Consider the following 24,755-nt stretch of genomic DNA (forward strand, 5'->3'; position numbering starts at 1 on the left):
GTATTTCTACTTCTATAGAGCAATTTCATATCCAATGGAGTGATCCATTTCCAAGGTAAAATATTTCATTTTAATCCAGTTAAGTTGTATTTGTGGACTTAGATTTCCCAGAGATGGACCAAAATATTTATTTTTGATTCTGGAAATGTTCATTTTATGTCTTGCACTGAAAAGATTTAGGAAGTCAGTTCCCACAATATGAATGAGTCAGAATCTCCTGTCTGGATTCATCCATTTCTACAGCGCCCCCCACCTCCAAACACTGCCACAGAGTGACTCAGTGCCAGAGACAGTCCTGCCAATTAATGTCACAAAAGACCTCAGCTTTGCCTCCTAGGTGCCCTCTGCTTCCAACATCCAGTAAGACAAGGGGATGAGGATGGAGACTCACACGCAGTCCTGCCTTCTGTCCTTTGTTTATCCTCAGGGTTACCACACATGTTCGTTTTACTCCAGTTTCACCCAAATACGGCATTTAGGGGGTATAGGCTGTTATGTGACATGTTTCCTGGGCTTTGGATGACCTCTCAAATGACCTCTGAGACTTCTCATCACACATCCCTAGGAAATGACCTGAGGAGTAGCAAAACAAGCATGTTATAAACAGAGTACGCTCCCCACTTAAAGAAGAAAACTATCTACATATAGAAAATGTGTCTGCATTTATGTATGTGACTCAGTTGTCCAAGGCAACTATGACTGGGCAGTGTGTATATTACAGACAGTGGGCAAGTACACTCAGACTTTAAAAACCTATTTTATATTTAAATTTTACTCTGACACAAATGGTGTATAAAAAAGATCGAGGCTCTTTTTTTGGAACATACTCCAAACCACTCATTGGAAAGGACAGGGCCTCTGTGTTAGTATACAGATTAGCTGAAAGCTCTGCCTCTGGTACCAGGCTGCCCATATTCAACCAGGGTAGATACATAACCTGTCCATGCTTTTAAAGTTTCCTCATCTGTAAACTAGGAATAGTCATAGCAGCTGTCTCAGAATATCATAGTGAAGATTAAGAGAGTTAACATGACATATGTGAACCGGCAAGAGCCATGCCCGGAGCACAATCCTAACTAAGCCCTGTATCTATCATTTGCACTGTCATCAGCACATCATCTGGTCCTTCTTCTCTGTGCACCACATTTACATCGCAGGACATCCAGGTGAGCCAGTTCTACTCTGACAAATCTCCATAGTGATAAATACCTTCATTAAAAGTTGATTATTTAGTGGCAGCATTTAAAAGCAATGACTGCAGTATTTTTCTGATCAAAATTAGAGCCATCAGCAGTCCATCATGGGTTCCTGCGTGGAATGCTGTGGTGCATTAAATACCACACTCAGCTGTGAGTGGAAATAAGTGAAATACTGACCGTTTGTTTCTCGATGCTATTTTCCAGGATTCTGAAGGAGTAGAAATTATGTTAGGAGTTTGTGCAAGTGGTCTGTTGATATATCGTGACCGTCTGAGAATCAACAGATTTGCCTGGCCTAAGGTTCTCAAAATTTCATACAAACGGAACAACTTTTACATTAAGATCCGGCCAGGAGAGGTAAGTAGCCCTTAAGTTTTTGTACATACATTGGGAAGGAAGGTACGTGATAGCCAACAAAAATGTAAATTGCCAGGTCCCAAATCCTAAACATCATAGGACATGGCGAGTTATGTCTCCATGCCTGAGAGAGTTTATTGTAGATTTGTCTGATAAACAGCAATAAGTAAGATACTCTCTTCTTTTTAATGGTTTGGTTCTGATTTTGTCCCAGTGCATAGATGGAATAGCTTTTATTTTTGCAGGTTTTTTTTTAAAAAAGATTTTATGTATTTATTCATGAGAGAGACATAGGCAGAGGGAGAAGCAGACTTTCTGCGGGGAGCCCAGTGCGGGACTTTGATCCCAGGGCCCTAGGATCACCATCTGAGCTGAAGGTAGCTGCTCAACCACCGAGCCATTCAGATGCCCTTATTTTTGCAGATTTTAACACAAAATCAAGATGCATGAATAATGTTACCTTTCAAAAACAAAGAAACTCTGAGGTGCCAAACCTTTTGTGAATGAAAAATAGATTTCTGTCTGTCCCTGTTTTATGTGCTTATGCCCTTTCTGTACTCCAAATCTGCTGGCACCATAACACGAATAGCTTTGAGATAATGTGATCAAAGTACAAGAAAGATTAGAGCAAGAGATACCAAGGGTAAATTATGGAAATGTCTCATAGCCTAGTACATGTCTGCCTTTTTCTTTTAACCAGAAAGACTGATTAGAAAACTCAAAATTCTTAACTAATCCTTGTTCCCTGGGCAAAACCATGCAAATTTACTTATATCCTCCATGGTGGTTGACACCTAATACGTGGTAAATATCTCCTATTATCTGTGTAACAGATGATGAATACATATATCCAGTTTCATATATATATATATATATATCCAGTTTCTAATGCACATGGCAGTCAGAGCTTTAAGATTGCAGCTCATCTGTGTCTCTGAACATTTTCTGGTACAATACAGAATTACCTCCTGTCTTCAAAATCAGCCTCTCCATTGGTATAAAATGTAATTTAAAAACCAGGTTATATGGGATGTAATGTACAGCATGGTGACTGTAGTTATAATACTGTATTGTATGTCTGAAAGTTGCTAAGACAGTAGATCTTAAAAGTTATCATCACAAGAAAGAAAGTCTGTGTGGGGTGATGAATGTTACTTAGACTTACTGTGATCATTTCAAATGTATATAAACATTAAATCATGTCATACACTTGAAACTAATGCTCTATGTCTGTTACACCTCAATTTTGTAAAAGCTTAAAAAAAATCAGACTATAAGACAAGGAATCATGTTTAAAGTAAATATAAAGCCCAGCCTGTCCATGAAGGCTGAAATAATCTGTAAGCTTTTCATGTAAATACCTGAACCCAATTTTTTTATCCTTAAAATTGCATATCAAACTTACAACCAATATAGATTCGATTCATCATTTACAAGTGAGCATTTATTTATTGTCAGGCACCATTAGATAAATATGACCTGGTTCCTGTCCCTAAGGAACTTTCTGTTGAGCAAAGAAATAGTGTCATGGACTTTGAATTATGTTGTGAAGATCTACTTATTGCACGTATGATAATATTCCACAGACATGGGGCCAGCATGCTGTAGTGAGGTCCCAGATCGGAAAGTTGGAGAAATGCATCAGGAAACAACAGTGAGACATGGGAGGTTTTAAAGAGGATGACTAGACGAATAATTTGGAATGAACCTCAGCAGCTCAGCAAGGAGACGTGGTGATACCTAAACTAGGGCAGAGGCCGTGGGGATAGAACAGAAGGAGCAAATGTGAGCGAGGTTCCAGAAACTGAGCCTCCTGTAAGTGTTGGACACAGAATGGAGTCCAGGAGAATCAGAGGTCTTCCGTTGGCACAAGTGAAGCTGCTGGACATGGTATTATTAGACAATGGGAGAAAACAGGGAAAATTAAAAAAAAAGATTAAATTTCTTTGAGACATATTTTCAGGGAGTGATTCTTGCATAGAAGGAAATAGAAGTCTGAAGGAGTCCTCAGCTGCATCTGTAGAATCCAGTGCTGTGGGCATGAAATAAATTACCCGAAAAATAAGGCAAGTTAGAGAAGAAGAGAGACCCCTAAAGCAGAATTTCTGGGTAACGTCACTTCTTGAGGAGGATGAACAAAAGCAGCCAGAGAAAGAAAAGGGGTAAGAACAGCCACAAATGACAAGGAGACAAGATTCTGAGCACGTGGCTAACCAGCAGGGCCAGATGCCACAGAGCCCATGTGGGCAAGGACTGAGACAGGTGCATCGTACTTGACAGATCCCAGGTAACAGTGGAGAGTTCCAGCAGGTGGTAGGAGCACCTGCAGGGGTGCAGTGAGGTGGGGAGTGAAGGGGCCAAGGCTGCTCCTTCCTTTGATTTGTCTAGGAGCAAGATGGGGTTGTGGTGCAGGCAGAAGCAGGTTCAAGGACAGTTGCATTCCCCCCTCCTTTTCTGCAGTCATAACTATAACAACTATAACTATAACTATAACTATAACTATATATATATATATATGGACTTGAGAAGAACAAATGAGAAAAAATTATTGGTGGCACAGAAGGCTCTGAAGAGGTTGACGTTGGTACAAAGCATAGAGAGAGAGAGAAATATTCAAAAAGTGCAGGAGCCTCTCTCATCTTTGGTCTAGGGAGGATTGCAGCAAGAAAAATCTTCCCAGCAGAGGGCAGGCTGATTGTTTTTTTAAACCCCTGGCCTGGGGACACCTGGGTGGCTCAGTAGTTGAGCATCTGCCTTTGGCTCAGGTCGTGATCCCGGGGATCGTGGAATTGAGTCCCGCATCAGGCTCCCTGCAGGGAGCCTGCTTCTGTGTCTCTGCCTCTCTCTGTCTCTCATGAATAAATAATTAAAATCTTAAAAAAAAAAAACTGGCCTTAGTGTTGTATGTGGTACATATTAGATGCAGGATGAATAAATGGAGCACGGGTTAGTCAGGATCCATAACACTCGGGCTCGTCAATTGACTGAGGCTCTTGGCCAATAGCAATTGTTATGAGTACCACTACATGTGAACATCCAGAGTAAGTACAAAATTGGGAAAGACAGTCATAGTTGGAATAGCTTGTGATGTATTTCCCATTGTCCCTCCACTGCCACCCAGCTTAGTCCCACTCAGTAAGAAGTAGAAGTAAGCATCACTGTATCTCATATGCCACACACAGAGCTCCTCCCCTGGGTTCTTTGCTACATAAATCACTTTTTTTCTATTGACGGTATCAGTAGTCTGTTTATTTTAATGCTCTTTTAGAAAACTTTTATTGTTTAAAATGATTGCCCTCTGGTGGCCTGATGCAAATTTCTGTCTTCAGAAAATTTTTAAATCCCAAACATTTGCAATAATAATAATAATAAAATATATTACTCAATAAGTCAGATATTTCACCCTGAGAAAGCAAATGGCTAATAGATCATCATCTGAGCTCTCCATGCTGAAAGATATGAAATTGTGTTCTCCCAAACTATGATCATACATGTAATATCAAAAGATGTTAGTGTTTACTATGATAATCCAGATGAAATAATAATAATAATAATCCAGATGAGAATGCCAAAACAAAATCAGCAATATCTGATACCATGTCATCAAATACCTAGGAGACACACACATTTTTCTGACCAGATCCTGGGAGAAAACATCATCCTGAGAATGCTACATACAATAAACATTTTACTCATGCCCTTACATTCCAGTTGAAGTCATGATGTCACAGAGACGACATGAAAATAAGGCTTAAAAATGAGATCGGGACAAATTGGTCTCTGGAAGGGATCCAGATATCCTCTTTTTTTGCATTTAGTTTTCATGAAATCCATACTTGTCCATAAAACCTTTACTACATGCATAATGTGATTATCCATGCCTACAGCATTTTAAGGAGAATAGGTACAAGGTTGTTTTTTAATGAATGTGTAGGGCATGACTTCTGCATATAGCGCTTGATTTCATAAGGAAAGGAAAATTTTGTGGGTGGCATGATTTGTGATTTACTTGCTTTCATGTTATTTATAATTCCAAACTTTACTCTTCATTATGTTTTTTTTTTTTTAATTTAGTTTGAACAATTTGAAAGCACCATTGGCTTTAAACTGCCAAACCATCGAGCTGCCAAGCGTTTATGGAAAGTATGTGTTGAACATCATACATTTTTCAGGTACGTAAAGCTGATTTTCTTTAAGGAAGAATTAGAATGATTGGGATCACTTCTACTGCCAAAGTCTGTTGGGAAAAAGAATGTGGACGCATATCCTTTTTTGCCTTCAAATTCACTGTCACAAGATTTCTTGACAGGAAATCCTAAAAAATTCTGACTGAAGGATTTTCCTTAATTTGTTTTAGGCTTATATGACCTGTCTCTCCTTTATTATCTTTAGTGTCCTTTCATTGTTTTTACAGGATGTCCACTTCAAGGATTCAATCCATACCTTACTATTTGAATCATCTCTCAGTCCTCTGGCCTCCTTTGCTTATATACAGTACTCAGACTGTCAGATTTTTGTCTATAAAATAACAAATTATCACTGTTCTTCTTCACCTACACTTATTGAAGCTCTGGGTTTCTAGAACCATAGGCTTCTGAGTTGTGTGAGATGTTAAAATTAAAGTCGCTGGGCAGCCTGGGTGGCTCAACGGTTTAGCGCAGCCTTCCGCCTAGGGTGTGATCCTGGAGACCCAGGATCGAGTTCCACGTCAGGCTCCCTGCATGGAGCCTGCTTCTCCCTCTGCCTGTGTTTCTGCCTCTCCCTGTCTCTGTGTCTCTCATGAATAAATAAATAAAATCTTTAAAAAAAATTCATGTAGCCCAAACCAACCTGCATTGTATTTATATTATAGCCTCTCTACAACACTCTGGGAGTTTGTACTATGGGAATTGTAAAGTCACATTCCTTTGTCATGTGATGTGTTAAACCCTTAGCACACAAAGCATTTTACCTTTGGCTAAAAAAGCTAAGATAGCGTTCTTAATATTTGACTTAATAGTCTTTCTGATATTTTTTCCTTAATATCTTTAGACTGTTGTTACCAGAAGCACCTCCAAAGAAATTCCTTACCTTGGGCTCCAAGTTTCGATATAGTGGCAGGACACAAGCCCAAACAAGAAGAGCCAGTGCATTGATAGATCGTCCCGCCCCCTACTTCGAACGCTCGTCCAGCAAACGCTATACCATGTCTCGCAGCTTGGATGGAGGTAGGCATTATTCACTAACCCTTAGTAATGATAATCATGAATGACTCCCCAGAAATAGTGTGAAACCATCACAAACTTTCCATAAACGTAGACCTTCCTGAATAGTATGAAACAAAAAGCACTCGTTGGTCTGCGGCTGAGTGACAAGTTTCTAACCCCCTCCCTCAAAAAAAAAAACAAAAAAAAAAAACAAAAAACAAAAAAAAACAACAGTGCCTTTGTGAGTCTAATGTCTGTTATTGGTAGGTTCATAAAAAATTCCATAAAAGAATAGCACTTTGGGAATGAAGAGCATAGCTTTCAGAAGCCAGCACCCCGATTTGGGGGAAAGATGCTCTCATCCTAAATACACTTATCACATACTCTGTAAGTAATTTGGTTCACTTGCTGGCAGATCTGAAGTGATTACCGTATTGTTTCAGTCCATTTGTTTCAGAAGGAGGACTGTAAGTTAAATTTATCTGTTTCTACAAAATTTTTACAGATAAAATGTGACTATTGGTCAGTCAGTGCATGATAACTGATAGAAAGGATGATATTCAAATTATAGACCTGAAGGCTCCAAGTTAAATCCTCCTGGTTAATATTAATGACTACACCAGATGGACTGGGAAAGCACTGCCATGTAAATGTTCTCCACTGTTAAGACAAATGTGTAAGTTAAACAAGGAGAGAATCACTGAAATAACATTTCTGAGGAATGACATAATAATTTCTTGTGGGTTTTTGTCTTATGTGACAGTTTCGTGTTGCTGTCTATAGTAACACACAGATGTGCTTCCCACTACAACACATGGCAGCTGTAGTAATACTTAGAAAGTGAGCCATGGCCAAGTCTCCGTTTTCTAATTCAAAGCACCTGGAGATTAGTTGTGTTATAGAAGATCTATCCTACGTGTATAAAAAGAGAAGTTTCTAGCATGTGTGTGCAATTGTAATAATAAGCAAAAACATAAAAATAATTTTAAAAAAGTAAAAACGCAAACTTACAAAAATGTGGGATCACCTTCATCCTTACCTATTGTGCCACCACTTACCATAGTCCCAGGTCTCTCTTCCCTTTCACCAGACCCCAGCGTAGCTGGTAGGATGGTGTAACTCCCTGAATCCCCTAATTTAGAAGGTTGTATTTCTCTAATGGAATACTTGCTAAACAGTTTGTAGGAAAAGTCAGAATTGTATCCTAAGTGCTGAATCACGTACATTACTCGTGAAGTGAAAAAACCCTCTGCTAGTAGGTAGATCCAGACTGAGGTCCATCTGCGTAGCGACTGGCGAATGATTTAAACTTCCCAGCTCTGGGTTTTCATCATTATCTGTAAAATGGGAATAAGGCCATTTGCAAAGAGTGAATGAGAGAGGTGTGACAGCCCTCTTGTTATAGGTGTGATAATAATTCTATTCATGATTATTCTATGTTTTTGTGAGCTGGCCTAGGAAGTCAGTTACCATTCTCTATCTTCCAATAGTTGCCTCTTTCAGGAATACCTAACTTGGAGCCGAACTTTTGGAATAAAATGTTTATTAGGACCGTTTGGGGTTAAATTAAGATACTGAACTATTCACTTTAATGTTGAAGCTTTTCTTACTACTTTGTTCCATTTATTCTTTCTCCTTGAGAGAATCTCTGTAAACTGTGTATTCTGTAAGTCTGTGTTGGAGGAACTTTTTTGGAACCACCCCTATTTTCCCTGAGCATCATCCACTTTGTTCAGTGATGTGTACCCAAGGGAACACATGTGTTGTAACTGTTGTTTTCCTTATGGCCTTTTATGTGATAATAATTATTGACAAGACAGAAGACAATTGTGAAATAAATGTACTAATACCATACTGTCTCTTCCTCCCTGCCCAAAAGTGATGTTAGTATGTGTTGTCTCTCACTCTTTGGGGTCCTGCCAATTCTAGTATGTTTTCTGTGCTGTTGAGCTGGGTGCCATGGCTGCATGTTGGAACACAAAATGCTTTTTGCAAGGTTGCATCTTATGTAGAACACCCTAACTAGCCCATTGGGAAATCGCATCTCATATGAGCTTTTTCATCAAAACGAGGAAACATAAAATATCTTAGTGAAGATATTTTAGTGAAACAGTTTAGCTATTATAAAAGGATTTCAGAATATTTTCTTACATTTACATTTTAAACTTCCTAAACTATGAAGCTGATTAGATTTTGCCTGTGATTAGCTACTGTGTATTTGAAAAGTATCATTTATAAGTTCTAAATAAGTTGTATATATCTAAAACCGAAAATAATGAGTATCAAACTTTAAAAATGTAACTGAATTAAGCATCTTTCACTAAGACATTTTAGTTGGGATGAAAGGCTGTGTCTCATATCTTTTATGTTTGCATGCTTTGCACTTGCATGAATTTCATTAGCAACATTTGTCTTATCGTCCCAAAATATCGTCCCAAAATCGTCAGAGATGAATGAGTCTGTGCATATCAGGGTAGTCTGTTTAAAGTGCAGTAGAAATTAAAACATCTCTGCACTCCAGCTGAACAGAGTCACCACCAAAATTGTACAGTCTTCCCAAATTTTATGATCCCATCAAGATGCTTCATTTTCATTATTACGCATGGGACTTTTTACATTGCAGGAGTGATGGACTTTCTAGCCATTATTAATAACAGTAATTAAAAACCCCAATTCAGTGCTCCTTGGTGAATGGCACTTCCAAAGATATGCTCAAAGTCAAGTGTAGGAGTGCAGTTGTCCACTGCAAATACCACCATTAACTCTGGGACTTGGCGCCAGCGCCTGGCGCCGCTGCCCAGCCCATTACTCTGTCGGGTACCAGGCTTGTGGCAGCCCAGCATACTACCCCTCCGCTGCATCTGCTTTGTGTATCCTCCTTCCCAGAAAGCCTGAGAGTTATTCTGGTGGCTTCAAGAGATGAGCCTTTAAATCATTTTAAAACACTGGGATAGCAGAAGCTCTAGAAAGATGAGTCTCTGATAGTGCCAGGGTGCAGGTACCTGCAGCACTGCCTTGTCTTTGCAGACAAACGGGGGTAGGGGTACCTTTTTCATAATGGGACGATTGGTGGTGGTGGTCTACCTTCTACCTTAACTATTTCAGACTTTTTTTTCTTCAATTGTATTTGCTTTTAGCGTCAGTGAATGAAAACCATGAAATATACATGAAGGATTCTGTGTCTGCTGCAGAGGTTGGTACTGGCCAGTACGCCACAACAAAGGGTATCTCTCAGACCAACTTGATCACCACTGTGACTCCGGAGAAAAAGGCCGAGGAGGAGCGGGACGAGGAAGAGGACAGACGGAAAAAGGCGGAAGAAGCCACGCCGGTCACAGCAGCACGGCACGAGGGAAAGGTACATCTCCCAGGCTCCCTCTTAGGGCTTGCCTAGACCTTGAAGAACTACTTAATAATTTTGAGGCTATAAACCAGGAATGTACTAAGACTTAGGGTAACTCGGGGCGCCTGGGTGGCTCAGTCAGTTAAGCGGCCAACTTGACCTCAGCTTGGGTCTTGATCTCAGGGTTGTGAGTTTGGGCCCCGTGTTGGGCTCCACTCTGGGTGCAGAGCCTGCTTTAAAAATAAAATAAAATAAAATAAAAAGACTTAGGGTAATTCATATTTCAGCGTTAGTCACATCCATATTATCAGTTTCTAAATTCTGATTTCCTCTGTCGACATTTTTCTTCTGAAGGATTCCTTCTTGAAAATTTTTATTTTAACTGATGTGCTATGTAAGACTTTCAACAGCTGTCCTGTCTATATATCTTAAAAATACGTTTAGTGCCATATGACACTTTTCTGTTTGGACTCACATTTCAGAACTATCACTAAAACTATTTTCTTTGTTTCTGGCCCCATTCTCCTATGCAAGTACTGTATATTTTTCTAGATATACAGTAGTCACATTGCCATTCTGCTGACTGCAAGTAACTGAGTGACCATGGCCTGTGTATTTATACACTGTTTGCTCTCTGAGTTTTAGGATTATAATCTAATCATCAAAGTTGCAAGCAGACATGTTTTGAAAACAGAGATTAAAGCAGACCATTGCAAAGGAAGCTGGAAAGTGAATTTGGCAGCAATTTCTCCAAGGTGTTTGATTCATTAAATTTTTAAACTTCATTTCACCCCAACCTTTTTTTTTTTTGCAGTATGTTTATTTTTTGGTAATCTGGCACCCTAAAGCAACTTTGCAGAAAAATGGAAGTCAGAAAACACATAGACAGCCTATTTTTGGTTCAGGGTTTTATAGGTAGCAGAGCAGCTCCCTAAAAGTAAAACAGAAAACAAAACAAACAAAAAACTATATTGGGAGTTTTATATGTGATGATAATGGGAAAACAGAGTAGCTCCTGGAATGTACAGGTAAAAAGAACTAGTAGGACAAAAATGTTGTATAACTCGTAAGTTATGCTAAAACTTGCCCAGGTTTGACTCAAAAGTGTTCTCTTGAACATGTGCTCTTCAAATATAGATTTATGCAGCAGGGACTCACCTGGGGCTCAAAACAAAATTGCTTCTTTTGGTAAGAGTTACACAGTGAAGCATAGACCCACAACATATTGTAGGTATGTGAGAATATTCCACTTAAAACCCTATCTGTCATTTTGTTAGGAGAAGATCATTTCTTTGCCAAACACAAAAATAAAGAACAAGATAGGAAATGACAGCAACTATATTGGATCATTTTTGCTGTTAAAACGTGCTTTGTTCTGAATTTTGTTTTTACACTCTAGTTTTTCCAATGAAATCAAGGCAGCTTTTGAGTAGGACATAAGGTAGTATGGACAAAAAGGTAGTATGCCTAAAAAGCAAATGATTTCCCTGACTTCCTGAAATCACCCATTCCATCCGACAATTCTCATGGATCGTGACTGTGATTAAAGCAACACATGAAAGGAAATGACTTTTTGCTTGAAAAATAGACCCTTGCAGTCTCTCTTTATTTAATTTGAAAAGTTCACCATGTATATAAAATATAGCACTAGAGATGCCTGGGTGGCTCAGCGGTTGAGCGTCTGCCTTCGGCTCAGGGCATGATCCCGGAGTCCCGAGATCGAGTCCTGCATCGGGTTCCCTGCGTGGAGCCTGCTTCTCCCTCTGCCTGTGTCTCTGCCTCTCTCTCTCTGTGTCTCTCATGAATAAATTTTTTAAAATCTTAATAAAATAAAGCACTAGACCATCATCATTTTTTCTACTTAATGGCATGGGAAAACAAAAAGACTAAAAACTATGATTTTCATTGTCTGAATCACTGAGAAGCCAGTACTTTGACCCAAATGCCTTCAGCAAGGCTGTGGCCCAGGCCTAGTGCTTAGGTAGGGAGATGGTTGTCTTCATTTTCCACAGTGCAAAGCTGTCTTTTAAAAACCACTTGAATAAGCAGCATGGAAAATTAAACCTTCATTTTATTCTTCTCCATCTTCAAAAAGTAACAAAGAGGGTACTCATTTTTTAACCCAAATGAAAGTGTATTACTGAAAATAGTTCTTAAAAGACTGGTCCCCTAGATTCCTTTGAGAGGAGGCATGTTTCCCAGGCTAATGATCACCCCAGGTGACTGGGCAGCTGCATGCAGAAGTCAGCTTGTAGCTTTTATATTATTCTGAGTTGAATGGGATTTGTGCAGGGTCATGTTTAAAACCCAGCGCTTAATGTCAAATGCCAGTATTGAGAAAAGACATCCTTGCCTAAGGCCGGAAAAGAGTCTTCTAAATTCTAGAATATCCATGATGCAGTTTCATCTATGCATGTTCTTACCTTCTGTCTTTATATTTACCAGGTCAGGATTGGGATTTACAGAGCAAGATGGGTAATTTCTACACTACCAGGTCTCTAGGCTAACCACACAAGTATGCGTGTGTGTGCGCACACACGCACACACACCCAGAGTGTCACAGAGAGCAATGGAAGTCTATCTGCAGGCTCTGTGTGACCTTGAATTGAACTCCTGGGGCTGCCACAGCTCCTGAGTCATGCCAGGTCCCATTTGGAGCTTGCTTGCTTCCCTCTTTCCCCTCCTGCCCAGCAGCCCTCCACCAACTGCAGAGGAAACTGGCTGTGATCACAGTTGCCAAGGCCAGAGAGAACGTTCAGAGCTTCCCCTTCTTCACAGAAGCCTGAACTCACCAGGAGCACCTTTGTGGGGGTGCCTGCCTTTGTCATTCTGCTAAGGATTCAAACCAGGGGTGTTAAATATAGCAACGACTTTTAAAAGAAACCAGAAGGCAGGGAAATTGTACCTTTCTGTTATTTATGGATCACAACTAATGCAAAGTAAATGCTTACGGGCCATATCACAAGAAAGCACATTCTTTTTGCTAGTGAGCTTGTTGAAACCCTTATTTGAGTTTAAGTCTGTTTACATCATGGAGAAAGGAGCCAAAGTAGAAGTTTTCAAAGGAACCTCAATTCTTTGGGGAGCATGAGTTCCTAAAATACTAATTGCTGACTTCCCTGAGTGGCGCTGCATCTCAGATAGGAGTGGGGCCAGAAACTTCTTGATTTGGAAACCCACCTGTTTTGAATATAATTGACTAAACGAGGAAAGATAATGCTCAACACATGTTTTTTAATAATCAAAATTTGGATTCATTTTTGTTTTTTAATCCAACCGAACTCTAGTAACAGATCTGTTAGCTGGAGATCACGAGACGTTATTGAAAGTCTTGATTTGAAGTTGTTGGAGAGTTATGTTTGCTCTCGGAACCCTAAAACTTTCTAGAGTTGTTTGGTCTAAACAAATTTTTGGATGGTGTGAAACATGTAGACTTTGAGATTGCCCACCAATATCTTCTATTCTGACTTTAAAAATAAACAAACAAACAAACAAATAAATAAATAAGCCCACCCTGTATTTGACAGTCTAATGGGAAAACGGTAGCCATTCATGGCAGTGTTGGCATGCAGCTTAAATAATTTAATTACGTGAACAGCCCTAGTGCTAAAAAAATTCTTGTTTTACAATTTTATATTGATACCCATAAGAAAATTAACTAATTGCAGTTTTCTTTTTGTCCTTTTGCACCTCTGTTTGCTGCTTTCTCTCTCTGTCTCTTTCACATCAGTCACCTGGGCTTGGCACTGACTCATGTCCCCCGTCCCCTCCATCAGCCCATCGTCCCCCTGCATCCTCCCCAGAGCTCCGTAGGAGGTGTAAGGAGAATGACTGTCACCCCCTGGGTTTGGAACCAGCCAAAGGCACCGTGCGTGTGCATGGAGAGCCCACCTTGGACTCTGACCACAAAGGGAAGCCATCCCTAGGGGACCAAGATGTGGCTTTTAGCTACAAGCCACAGCCTGGCAAAGGGACCACCCTGTTTTCCTTCTCCTTGCAGCTCCCGGAGTCCTTCCCTTCTCTTCTAGATGATGATGGGTACCTCTCTTTCCCCAACCTGTCGGAAACCAACCTCCTCCCCCAGAGCCTGCAGCATTATCTCCCGATTCGCTCACCCTCCCTTGTGCCCTGTTTCCTCTTCATCTTTTTCTTTCTGCTCTCCGCCTCCTTCTCAGTGCCATATGCCCTCACTCTCTCCTTCCCTCTGGCTATGTGCCTCTGCTACCTGGAGCCCAAGGCGGCCTCCTTGAGTGCCTCACTAGACAATGACCCGAGTGACAGTTCAGAGGAAGAGGTGTGTACCTCGGCATAGAACACACTTCCCTGTCGTGGTCGGGGCTTCGGTCCGAAACAGTTGTTAGGTGCCTACTGCAATAGTGGTCCTACTTTCAGAGCCTCATTTATTGTCTGTGCCGACATGTGAGAGGTTTTTGTGTGTCGGGGAGTACAACCCGGCCCCAGGGTTAGGCACAACACCATGTGGATGGAGCAGTCTGCGCCCAGCCCAGAATCCTTCTGCTACCCACAGATTCTACAAGTGATAAATGACCGACTCAGAAGTCAGTTTTAAATAACCCATTAGCTATGTTAAAATTGGGGTTAGGTTAAATGGTTCTGGTCAGTTATTGTTTCATAAAGGAAGGGACACATAAGACTGAGAAAAAAGTTTGACCCAGATTTATGGGGTGTTCCCAAAAGGCATCCTGGCATAACGGTACATGGTGGTGATACCAGTAGGTAACTGATCCTCAAGGCGAGGTGGGAATGAACATCTGTAGGAGGTATGTCGTCATCATTTGGGTAGCTTTCCCCAACTATAAACACCTGTCCTCCTCAGAAATTCCAAAATGTCCCCACTGTGCTCTTCTGTTGTCATGGCGAGATTGTCTCTGTTACTCACAAAGGTGAGCCAGATCCCAACGGTGTGTTGGGTCAGAAAAAATGCTCGAGTAGTTTAAAAGGCCTGTGTGACTTTAGTTGTCAGAAGAGCCACAAAGAAGACCAGAAGTAGCTGCAGTTTTCCCACACAATTGAGAGAAGACTCCTTGAAGATGTCTGCATGCTGTAAAAGTAGGCTGGAAGTCCATCAGTCCTAACTGTGCCAACACATATACTGGATGGCAGTGATTCTTTCAACTCCAGCCTGAGCCAGAAAACACACACACACACACACACACACACGCATGCACGCATGCATGCACGCACGCACGCACGCACACATGGACAATCTGGGAAGGTCAGGGAAGGCAGACAGGCCCCTATGGCTCTCAGCCAGGCATGCGCCCAGTGGAGAAGGGATGGGCCTTCAGCTTGTGTCTGAGAAAGACATGCTTGCTACCTGTCCGTCTCCTGTCCCTCATCTGAGCCAGTGAGTGAGTTGACATGGTAGCCAGTAGCTTTTCCTCCTAACGGCCCTGCCCTCCCATCACTCCACAGCTCTGTGAACAGCCTGGCAGTTCCCTTCAGAGTGCAGGGGAAGAGAACAGAAGCTGCCAACAGAGGGCCTGGCTGTCGCCCCCTCTCCTGCCCACACCCTCCCTAGGCCCTTCCAGCTCTTCTGTTCTCACAAAGCAAGATGTTTTGTGGCAGGAGACAGGCCCAGTAATCCCAACATTTAGAAAAAAAAAAGTCACAAAGTCAAAGCAATGCGAAAAAGAAAAAGAAAGAAAGAAAGAAAAAGTCTATTCAATTTTCAGCTCAGCCAGAACTCATAATTTGAGCTGCACCTGTGAGTATATAGAATTGTGAGGGTGTGTAAGTATCTATATTTAGTGATATTATGACCATTTCTCAGTAGCAGGACAAAAATGGGAATGGTCTCCTAGATGTTTTAAATAAAAGTTTGCCCTTTTCCATTTGATATTGCATAAGAGCCCTTTCAAATCAAGGTTCCTGGGTCGTATGACTTAGCTCCAGCTATATATACATATATGTGTATTTGATGTAAAAATATTTTCATACACGTTAAGTATTTTGAGAGAATGACTCCTAGACTTCAATATCACTATTTCTCACAGTGGCAATATTGCCAAATAACATAGGACTAGAACATACAACATTAAGAACACAAGATTATCGACAGAGACTGTAATACTAGCTGGTTTCCAGCCTGGACACCTATTTTCCCTTTAGCAGTGGAGTTGTCCAGCTAACATAAAGCAAAAAGATTGCCATTCTATGCTTTTCTGAATTCTAAAATAATGGAACTTTTCTATAGCAAACCACACAGATCTTGTGCCTAATCCAGGGTATACATCTTGTTGTAATCAATGCATGAAAATTAATGTTAAACTTGGGCATGTCTGCATTACATCAGCAAAACAAATCACAGCAGTTCCCCGATGCAAGCCAGTGACACGTGACTGGAGCCTCCCAGCAGATCACTCTCGCTGTTACTGCAAACCTCTGAGCCAGCTTGGGCCTCTGGGGTCTTAGCCCTGCTCTCCAGCCTGGAGCGCCTACGACAGCTCTCCCGACACAAGACTTCACGTGTGGCCATCTGTTCTATGTCGTCTCTTAACCCAAGTGTTAAGAGCTATGCTCTCTAGTTCAGGCCAAGCTGGAGCACTCCTATGTAGGTCATTCCATTAAAAAAAAAAAAAAAAAGCCATTTGTTTACATGGCCTGTTTTATTCTCTGGGCCTCAAGCACTTTGGCAGCTACACGAGTGACTTCGTGTAACATACGGTTCAGCTCTGTCACGTTCATTTTGCAAAACCACTAATGAATGTAATTCTTTTCAAATATTTTATCAATGTTTACATTTCTCACGTGTTGGAGTAGCTTAATTAGCTCCAGCCTTTCTCAAGAGTGAAACCCAACGTAGAAAGACATAATCACTTCAAACTAGAAAGCTGTTGACCACTCTTTTTTTTTTCCTTTGTACCTTCAAGAATGGTCACACAAGGGGCACAGAATGTTAAATCATTTATCAAGAAACATAAGCTGAATTTAGCTCCCCATACCATAGAATGTATTTGTGTGTCAGCTCGTAAGGAAATTTTTTGTGATACAAAAAAGATTCGAATTTAGAGGGAAAAAAAATGAATCAACCAATTTTTAACATTTTAAGTTGTGAAAATATAGACTCATATGATAGTCTGTGACATGTTAGACGTTTCATAGTTTTGTTTACTTGTAGTATATAAAGAACAGTTGCTATAAAAGCTACTTTATTCATCCTTTCTTCATTTATCAACGATTTATTGATCATGCACTATATTTGTTAAATGACTACATGCTCAGTAAGAATTTAAGGGAGTTAAGATATGGCCTAAGCTATTTTTTCATGTAGCAAAAAAATAATTATGTAATATTATAATGTGATACTAATATATATTAATGTAACATATTACAGTTATAGGCACTTTCAGGTCTGCATGCATGCATCAGGCCTTATAGAAAGCACTTAGTGTCCCATTACCTGATACCGTTAGGGCTGTTGCTTTTTCTCCATTTTACTGAAAGGAAATGAGGATTAAAGCATGAAACATGCCCAGTGTGTCAGAAACTTCAGTAGCAAGGATTTGAGCTCATGTTAGTCTGAGATCAGAGCTCTCACTCTCAACCACGACTGTGATCTAAAGCCAGAATGCTTTAATAGTTTTTAAAACCATACGGGTGATTATGTAAGAGGAGAAATGCTTTCAAGCACCTTGGAAGTTTTTCACAAAACTAGTTAGTATGCCAAGCACTGATCATTCCTATTTATTCTTGAAAGCATAAGGTTTCTTTGGGTTATCATATACCTTAACAATAACTTGTCTCTCTCCCCCTATGTCAAATTGGCCTTTCCCTAGGCTACTAGTTGGGAAAGCCATGCTAACACCCTCATAAGAAAATGAAATAGTCACCCCTCCCCCCAACCAGGTGTATTGCCAAGGCTGTCAGGTCATGAAAATGTGTCAGGACACATTCTTTACCAAACCATTGAAAATAGCTGGCCACCTCAGGCACACATGCCAAATGTGAATTTTAATGTATTCTCTTTTAGGAATATATAAAATGGAAATTTGGAATAGCACCAAGAAATCAGCCCAGCCAGAGTTAGGTTGATATGAACCTCACTGTCCCAGTTGTCCTTCTTGACATTCCTTGTTGTTAGGATTGAAAGATTATTTGAAGAGGCAGGTTCACATGCTTACAGCCCCCCGTTTTTGTTTTCAAAATACCTATCGTGTGCCTTTGCTCAAGGGAATTTTAGTAATGATTAGTTGACATTTGTGAAGGGAAAGTCAGTTAATATTACATTATGGCATTCAAATGTCCCACTTTCAATGGCAATGGTTCTGTTGTACTCCAAAGAAAATAGTTTGTTTTAAACCATAAACCTCAATGAAACAGCTTAAAAACCAGTCCTGAAATTACTATTATAATTCTCCCTTAAAAACTTAGGCTCTGTCAAATGCTGTGCTTTGTTTTATTTGTTTACAAGTAGATGTCTCTCTTTCTCTATTTTTTTATTATTATAATTTGCTTCATTTGGTTGTTTTGGAAAGAGATGTTTAAATACTTCCTTTATAAACTTCTTTATATTGGAGGGTGGGGCAAAATAAATACAACAGTTAGTCTATAACAAATCTAGTTAACATTGCTACTTGAAAACTGAGTTATATTTTTCACATGTAAAACATATGCCTGTGAGTCACTGGCATGTGCTTTTTATAATCAGTAGGTAATGCAGACAGCCTGATGGTCATACATGAGTGTAAATTATCAACATGATATAAATGAGGGGCTGAAAGTCCAGTGACTGTTATAGTAGCTGTTTATTTAAATTTACATTTTAATTTAAATTTAATTTATTTAAATTTACCTTTCAAATGTGACTTATTAGAAAAACAGATATAAACATCAATTTTATTTGCATTAAACATTTTTAAGAGACCATTCTCGGGGTTTTAGTTAAAAGTGGGGGGAAAGAATGACAATTTGGTTTTCCTGAGACGTGAAATCAGACAAGTCAGCTTGGCTAATGCAGTTCTTGCGGTTCCCGCAGGCTGCATGCCTCTGGTCTTCCTCCGAGTGGCTCTGCTGATGAAACCTAGCTCTGGCCTTTCTTTTGCTTTTGCTTGAACCTGGCATTCATGTGGGAAGGTAGTAGGATACAGATCACAAAGAGAGTGAGCTGTTTGACCTGTGCCATGCCCTATTTGACCGAATGGGTTTGTTTTCTATTCCTGCCTTCCTCCTGGACCCTGGTCACTCCTGTGATCAATAGACCGACAGTGAGCGCACGGACACCGCGGCCGACGGGGAAACCACTGCTACTGAGGTTGGTACCATCACTGCGGGCGGCTAGTCGCCAGCCCAGCGCAAGCACCTCGTGAGCATGGCTCTGCATTGTATGCATATAATGTTTGAAGCCTTTGAAGATTAGCTTTGATAGAGTAGAGATCAATTCTAACTCTGAAAGGAGGCAAGAAATATATTCTATTGCCTAGGCCAGGGGTTCTCAAATTCTGGCGTGCCTCAGAATCCTCTGCAGAGTCCCTTCCTCCTATTTCTCCTGCAAAATAAGGTCTGGGATGGGACTCCAGAATTTGCATTTCTAGCAAGTTCCCAGGGATGTTGACTCTGCCCATTTTAGGATCACATCTTGAGAACCTTTGGCTAAACCAATAATACTTAAAAATATGTACATATTCCCCTTTCCCAAATGAGAAGCTGTTTATGTATAATAGCCGTGATAAGTGAAGAGGAGGGTCACAATTTAATTAGCTTATTTACTAGATATATTTTAGATCCCAAATAATAATTAAAATAATAATACATCTTTTAACTCCTATTTGTAGACTTGATGAACATAACCTAGGTCACTCAAAAGAAATGAATTCTCTAAGGAAGAAAAAATTAGCAAATTACTCTTAGTACTCTATTTTTAAAAAAATGTTATCACATTGAACAGTGATAGGAAAAATACTATGCTATCATTTATCCTTTATAAGGATAAATAAACATGTGTGCGCCTATGTTGTTTTTCAAATATTCTCTACCGTTAGCTAAAATTTCGGTAAAAACAGTATCGATGGTGATGGAAGTCAAGACATTCCTAAAGTCCTCACAGAATTTGTTTTTTACTTTGTGGTAGTATTTACTCTAAGTTGTTTTTTACATCATCCAGTTAGAACAGTCTTCTAGTAAGACATTCAGAACTAAAAATGTAAATAGTATCTGTATAATACTTAATTGAAAATATCTCCATAAATACTTTTTAAAATGGAATTTTATTGAATTTCATCCTTGGGAAATACCAGAGTACAATTCAAAGTCTGGAAATCACAATTTTTCATTGAAAAATATATATTAATCATAATAATATTGTAGGGGCACCTGGCTGGCTCAGTCAGTAGAACATGCCACTCTGACTCCTGATCTTGGGGTTGTGAGTTCAAGCCTTGCATTGGGCATAGAAAGTACTTAAAAAGAAATTCTAAAAAATAATATTGTAAAACAACTTTCCAGATTCTTTTAAGCAATTACATATAAATTTATTACAAGTTAATAATTTTCTGTGCCAAATTATAACAAAATTACATCTTGATTTTATAACAATTAATAGTTACATGTAGCTACACGTTAATTCAGTAAGCTTCATCAGAATCTTAATGTGTGCTGTAAATGCAGAATATTTTAATAATACTCTAAATTTCTATACCAGTTTTAAAGTATGATATATAATGTTTGAAGCATGCAAACGTGTACATGCAACATAGGTAATTTGAAGCTTAAAAATAAAAGAGCTGTGAGCGCACCACACACTTAAGAATTAGTAGTGTTGCCAGAGTTAGAGTTACCTGTGCACTCTCACACTTTTTAAATACTTGCCCTTCTCTCCTCTCGGGAGCCAGGACCATAGTAGTGCCAGGTGAAATGTGCTGGGGCCAAGAAAGACTAATTGGTTGCAGGCCACCTGCTCAGGTGTCTCTCTCTTCTCACATGTAATTACACTGTGATCCTCCTCTGTGGACCTGGGTCCGAGTACCCCTGGCAAGACATGCAGCTTTACTACTGCCTGCAAATGAGGCTTGGCCTAGTTACCTAGTTGCTGGTACTCAGATACCAGTCCAAGGGCTAAACAGATCCTTGAAATTAGAAAAAAATAAAGATAATGAAGTGGCTTTTAGATAAATCTGTTGTATTTTTTAAAAACTCAACAGTGATCCTGTCTACATTTTAAAGAAATGCTGATAATGTTGATGGTAGTTGATCCTTTTTTTTTTTTTAACTTTCTTAACTTATATCAACCTCCTCCCTTCCCAAATTTATTTCTAAGTCTATAGGTTCTAATTCAAGGTTCCAAGAAATTCTTAAATGTGGGACCCTCTATGTTAAATTCTTTGAGCCTCGGTTCTCTGACCTATAAATTGGGGATAATAGCTATAACTTCATAGGGTTATAAAGACTTACAGATCCTAAGGGAGCTCTCATTATTGGGTAAGCATAACCACTCTTGTGGATTGTAGTTTGGGTGTGGCTCCCCACACTTCCTGAACCATTTCTAGTGTTCATTAAGGCCAGCCTGCCAAGTGCTGGCTGTCCCCTCCCACGTATGTGTGTGTGCTCATCGGCACTTAACTCCAGGTTAAAGTGTCAGAGACTCACCGAGCAGGGAATCTTTTACCCCTGTCTTCTTCATAAGCATCGTAATTTATGTGTGAGAATGTGGTGGCTTGCACATAGGAAAGAAATGACATCCATATTCAAACAAGAGCAAACTAGTGCAAGTTTCTATAGAGCATAGTTCTTCGATCATAGAGTCAATTACATGGTAAGACTTTATTTCCCACTCTTTCTTGATGCTGGCAGTCGGACCAGGAGGAAGATGCAGAGCTCAAGGCACAGGTAGAAAATTAAAACAAAAACCAAAACCAGTGTGTGATAAGTCATTGTTCGTCTACGGTGTCCCAGCCTTCCAGCATGCCCCGTAGGCGGTTACCCGTGTTGTCGGTGCAGTGTGGAGGATGGCATTTGTTCCCGTGACTACTGTGTCCCTTACCTTTCCCTTTCTTCTCCACTTTTTTCAGAATAGTCTGATTAAGCGAATAAAGGGTGAAAATGTGTATGTCAAACATAGTAATCTTATGTTAGAGGTTGGTATTGGTATATACCAGTGCATGTTTGTGTGTGTTGGCATTTCTGTTAGTGGCATACCTGTGGGCTCATATGATGGTGCATGAACTGTGTGCTCTCACCTGTGAATAAGTGGGGATACCTTCTTAGCCTACTTTGATTCCTTTCTGATTCCTTCCTTCTCCTAGATATAGATCCTTTTTCCTGTGTGTATTTGTTTTAATTTCTTGTTTCATGTGAGTTACACTCTATATTTATAGTTTGCCTTTAAAAACTCTTTTGATTTTTCTGCTTGTGTGAACTAGATTTTTTTTTCTTCTCTCTTCCTTAGAAATATCACATTTTCACCAAAGTGCTTGTAGTAGTGTCATGAGCCCTGATCAGATTCCTTTTATTTTGAGTACTAATGAGATTGACATTACTTTAGGAAAAAAAAAAAAAAAAAAAAACGCAGATAGGAAGGCAAATGTAAAACATTGACTGTTGGATTCTTTATGTTCTGAATATAGGAGCTAGATAAAACTCAAGATGACCTGATGAAACACCAAACCAATATTAGTGAGCTGAAAAGAACCTTTTTAGAAACCTCCACAGACACTGCCATCACGAATGAATGGGAAAAGAGGCTTTCTACTTCCCCAGTGCGACTAGCCGCCAGGCAGGAGGACGCGCCCATGATCGAACCACTTGTACCTGAAGAGGTCGGTATTCGGGCATTGGGTTGCCATCATCTTCTGTTCACTAGCATCACTCCTCTACAGGGCCTGCCCCTGGGGAACGCAGTTGGCAAGCTTCTGAGTAGACAGTTTTGCCGCCTGTCTGCATATAACCTGAACTCATATACTTAGGCCTCCAAAGCAAAGCTGCAGAGTAAAATGATGTGGCGGGTGAGAGATGAGCAGACACATCACAGGGTGCTGGGAGTGAACAAGGAGGCCCAGGGAAACTACAGTGCATGCAAATTGGTTTATTCTAACCGCAAACCTAGATTTCACAGCTGGGAGAAATGGAGATATTGTCTTAATGAACTGACACTTTTTCTGAAAACGCTTTTTCTGCCGCATTCAGAAATGCCCTGAAAACCCACGAATGTTTCTCATCAGTTGCAAGATGAGGCGTAGAGAGATTGTCTAATGTTTGACTAAACACTGATCTGAAGTTGACAGAATTTCAGGATATGTTTCACTCTGAGAAACCAGTGTTTTTTACTGGTAGAACTAGCGTTCGATTTGATTTTGATTTTTAACTGATTTTTTAAAATAGAAGCAACTGGTTATTTTAACCGATTTATAATCAGTTTTTGATTTTTAATAAAGTAGAGGCCGGAATGTCTCTTCAAGTAAGACTGTTCCATATTGAAAAGCTCTCTTGAAATGTACAGCCAGACAGTGAGGATTCAGCTGATACTATTTCAGGGCTCCCACTGTGGGACCCACAAATGGCAGTGGTGCCCATCTGTCAACTATTCAACATCCTCTTGCTTTATCTGTCTTTCAAAAGAACTAGTTTTTTAATAACCAGATCTTTCTAGCATTATACTGATTAACTTCTTTCTTATCAAGTTCCCTTTATTGTAACATCGTTGTCCAGAAAGCTGAGACAGAAGAAAATCAAAACTTCAGCCTCTATGGGAGAAAAATCCGTTAAGTGGTCGTCTACATGCAATGCTTAGGTCCTTGTAGTGAAAAGAAAAATCTACTTAGACTCATTTTGATCATTTTCTAAACTTCCCTTAAAAGCTATCAAAAGTGACAAGGTGTATATCCATTTGAATTACTTTGAAAGGGGCCCTTTTATGCAGAATAAATGAAAAGTACTGTTGCCAAAATATTCCTGTACTGATACACATCAGTTTCATTCAGATTACTTGAGTAATCTACAGTGGCTAGTAGTGGTGATTATATTCTAAAAATACTATGTATGTTTACTATAAAGTGTGAATTTTATTGCCAGTGGTTTCAACTTTCAAATAGTGATTTAATAGCACATAAGTTGCAAGGATGCCCCAAAGCATCTCCTCATTAACTTTGGAGCATAGACAAATCCACATACAGGGCAGGGCCCACCAAACAGGAAGGATAGATGTGTGGTATGTGAAGGGCTCCGCATATGTCTCCACAAATATTTCCCACAACAGCCTTTTACGATCCACCTAGGCTTATTAGTCCATGTTAGAAGTACATTCCCTCCTGGTCACTTGAATAGGTAAAGTTTCCAAGTCCCAACCAAAATGAAATACCCACTAGCACTTGTGCAGTGTCAGTATCATCCTCTTTTTTAACATAGGTGGTAGTTTTACAGTACATAAGCTTAGCACAGCTGATCTTCTTCAATCACAGATTCCATATGTGCACATTCATCTACTCGCTGAAATTCACTGTAACCCTAAACTCAGTATTAATGGCACTTTCACAGTCGTCCGCAGACAGACACAGAGTGGTGAAAACTTTGAGTCTCAACCATGCACGTTCCCAGCTTTGGATGAACAAGCCAAGTCTCAACCATGCACGTTCCCAGCTTTGGATGAACAAGGCAGTGCTCTGCCTTCCTGTTGAGTCCCTGTACTATGAACACATGTGCTTTTTGTGCTTATTCAGT

At 39.9% G+C, this 24,755-nt stretch overlaps 1 protein-coding gene across 22 annotated transcripts in view; it reads left to right on the top strand.

Annotated features, from left to right (window-relative positions):
* Positions 1–24,755, top strand: part of EPB41L3 (erythrocyte membrane protein band 4.1 like 3) — a 206,301-nt gene that overhangs the window by 170,240 nt on the left and 11,306 nt on the right. For 9 of the 22 annotated variants that reach the window (XM_041751335.1, XM_041751323.1, XM_041751343.1 and 6 more), the window contains 8 exons: positions 1,404–1,556; positions 5,631–5,728; positions 6,588–6,763; positions 9,880–10,100; positions 19,306–19,359; positions 21,894–21,929; positions 22,112–22,177; positions 22,667–22,858. In XM_041751335.1, coding sequence (XP_041607269.1) covers positions 1,404–1,556; positions 5,631–5,728; positions 6,588–6,763; positions 9,880–10,100; positions 19,306–19,359; positions 21,894–21,929; positions 22,112–22,177; positions 22,667–22,858 — 996 coding nt within the window. The remainder of the gene's footprint in view (positions 1–1,403; positions 1,557–5,630; positions 5,729–6,587; positions 6,764–9,879; positions 10,101–19,305; positions 19,360–21,893; positions 21,930–22,111; positions 22,178–22,666; positions 22,859–24,755) is intronic. The other 13 variants (XM_041751329.1, XM_041751398.1, XM_041751431.1 and 10 more) reach the window with 6 other exon arrangements.

Source organism: Vulpes lagopus, chromosome 1 (assembly GCF_018345385.1).
Source record: "Vulpes lagopus strain Blue_001 chromosome 1, ASM1834538v1, whole genome shotgun sequence".
Lineage (NCBI taxonomy): Eukaryota > Metazoa > Chordata > Mammalia > Carnivora > Canidae > Vulpes > Vulpes lagopus.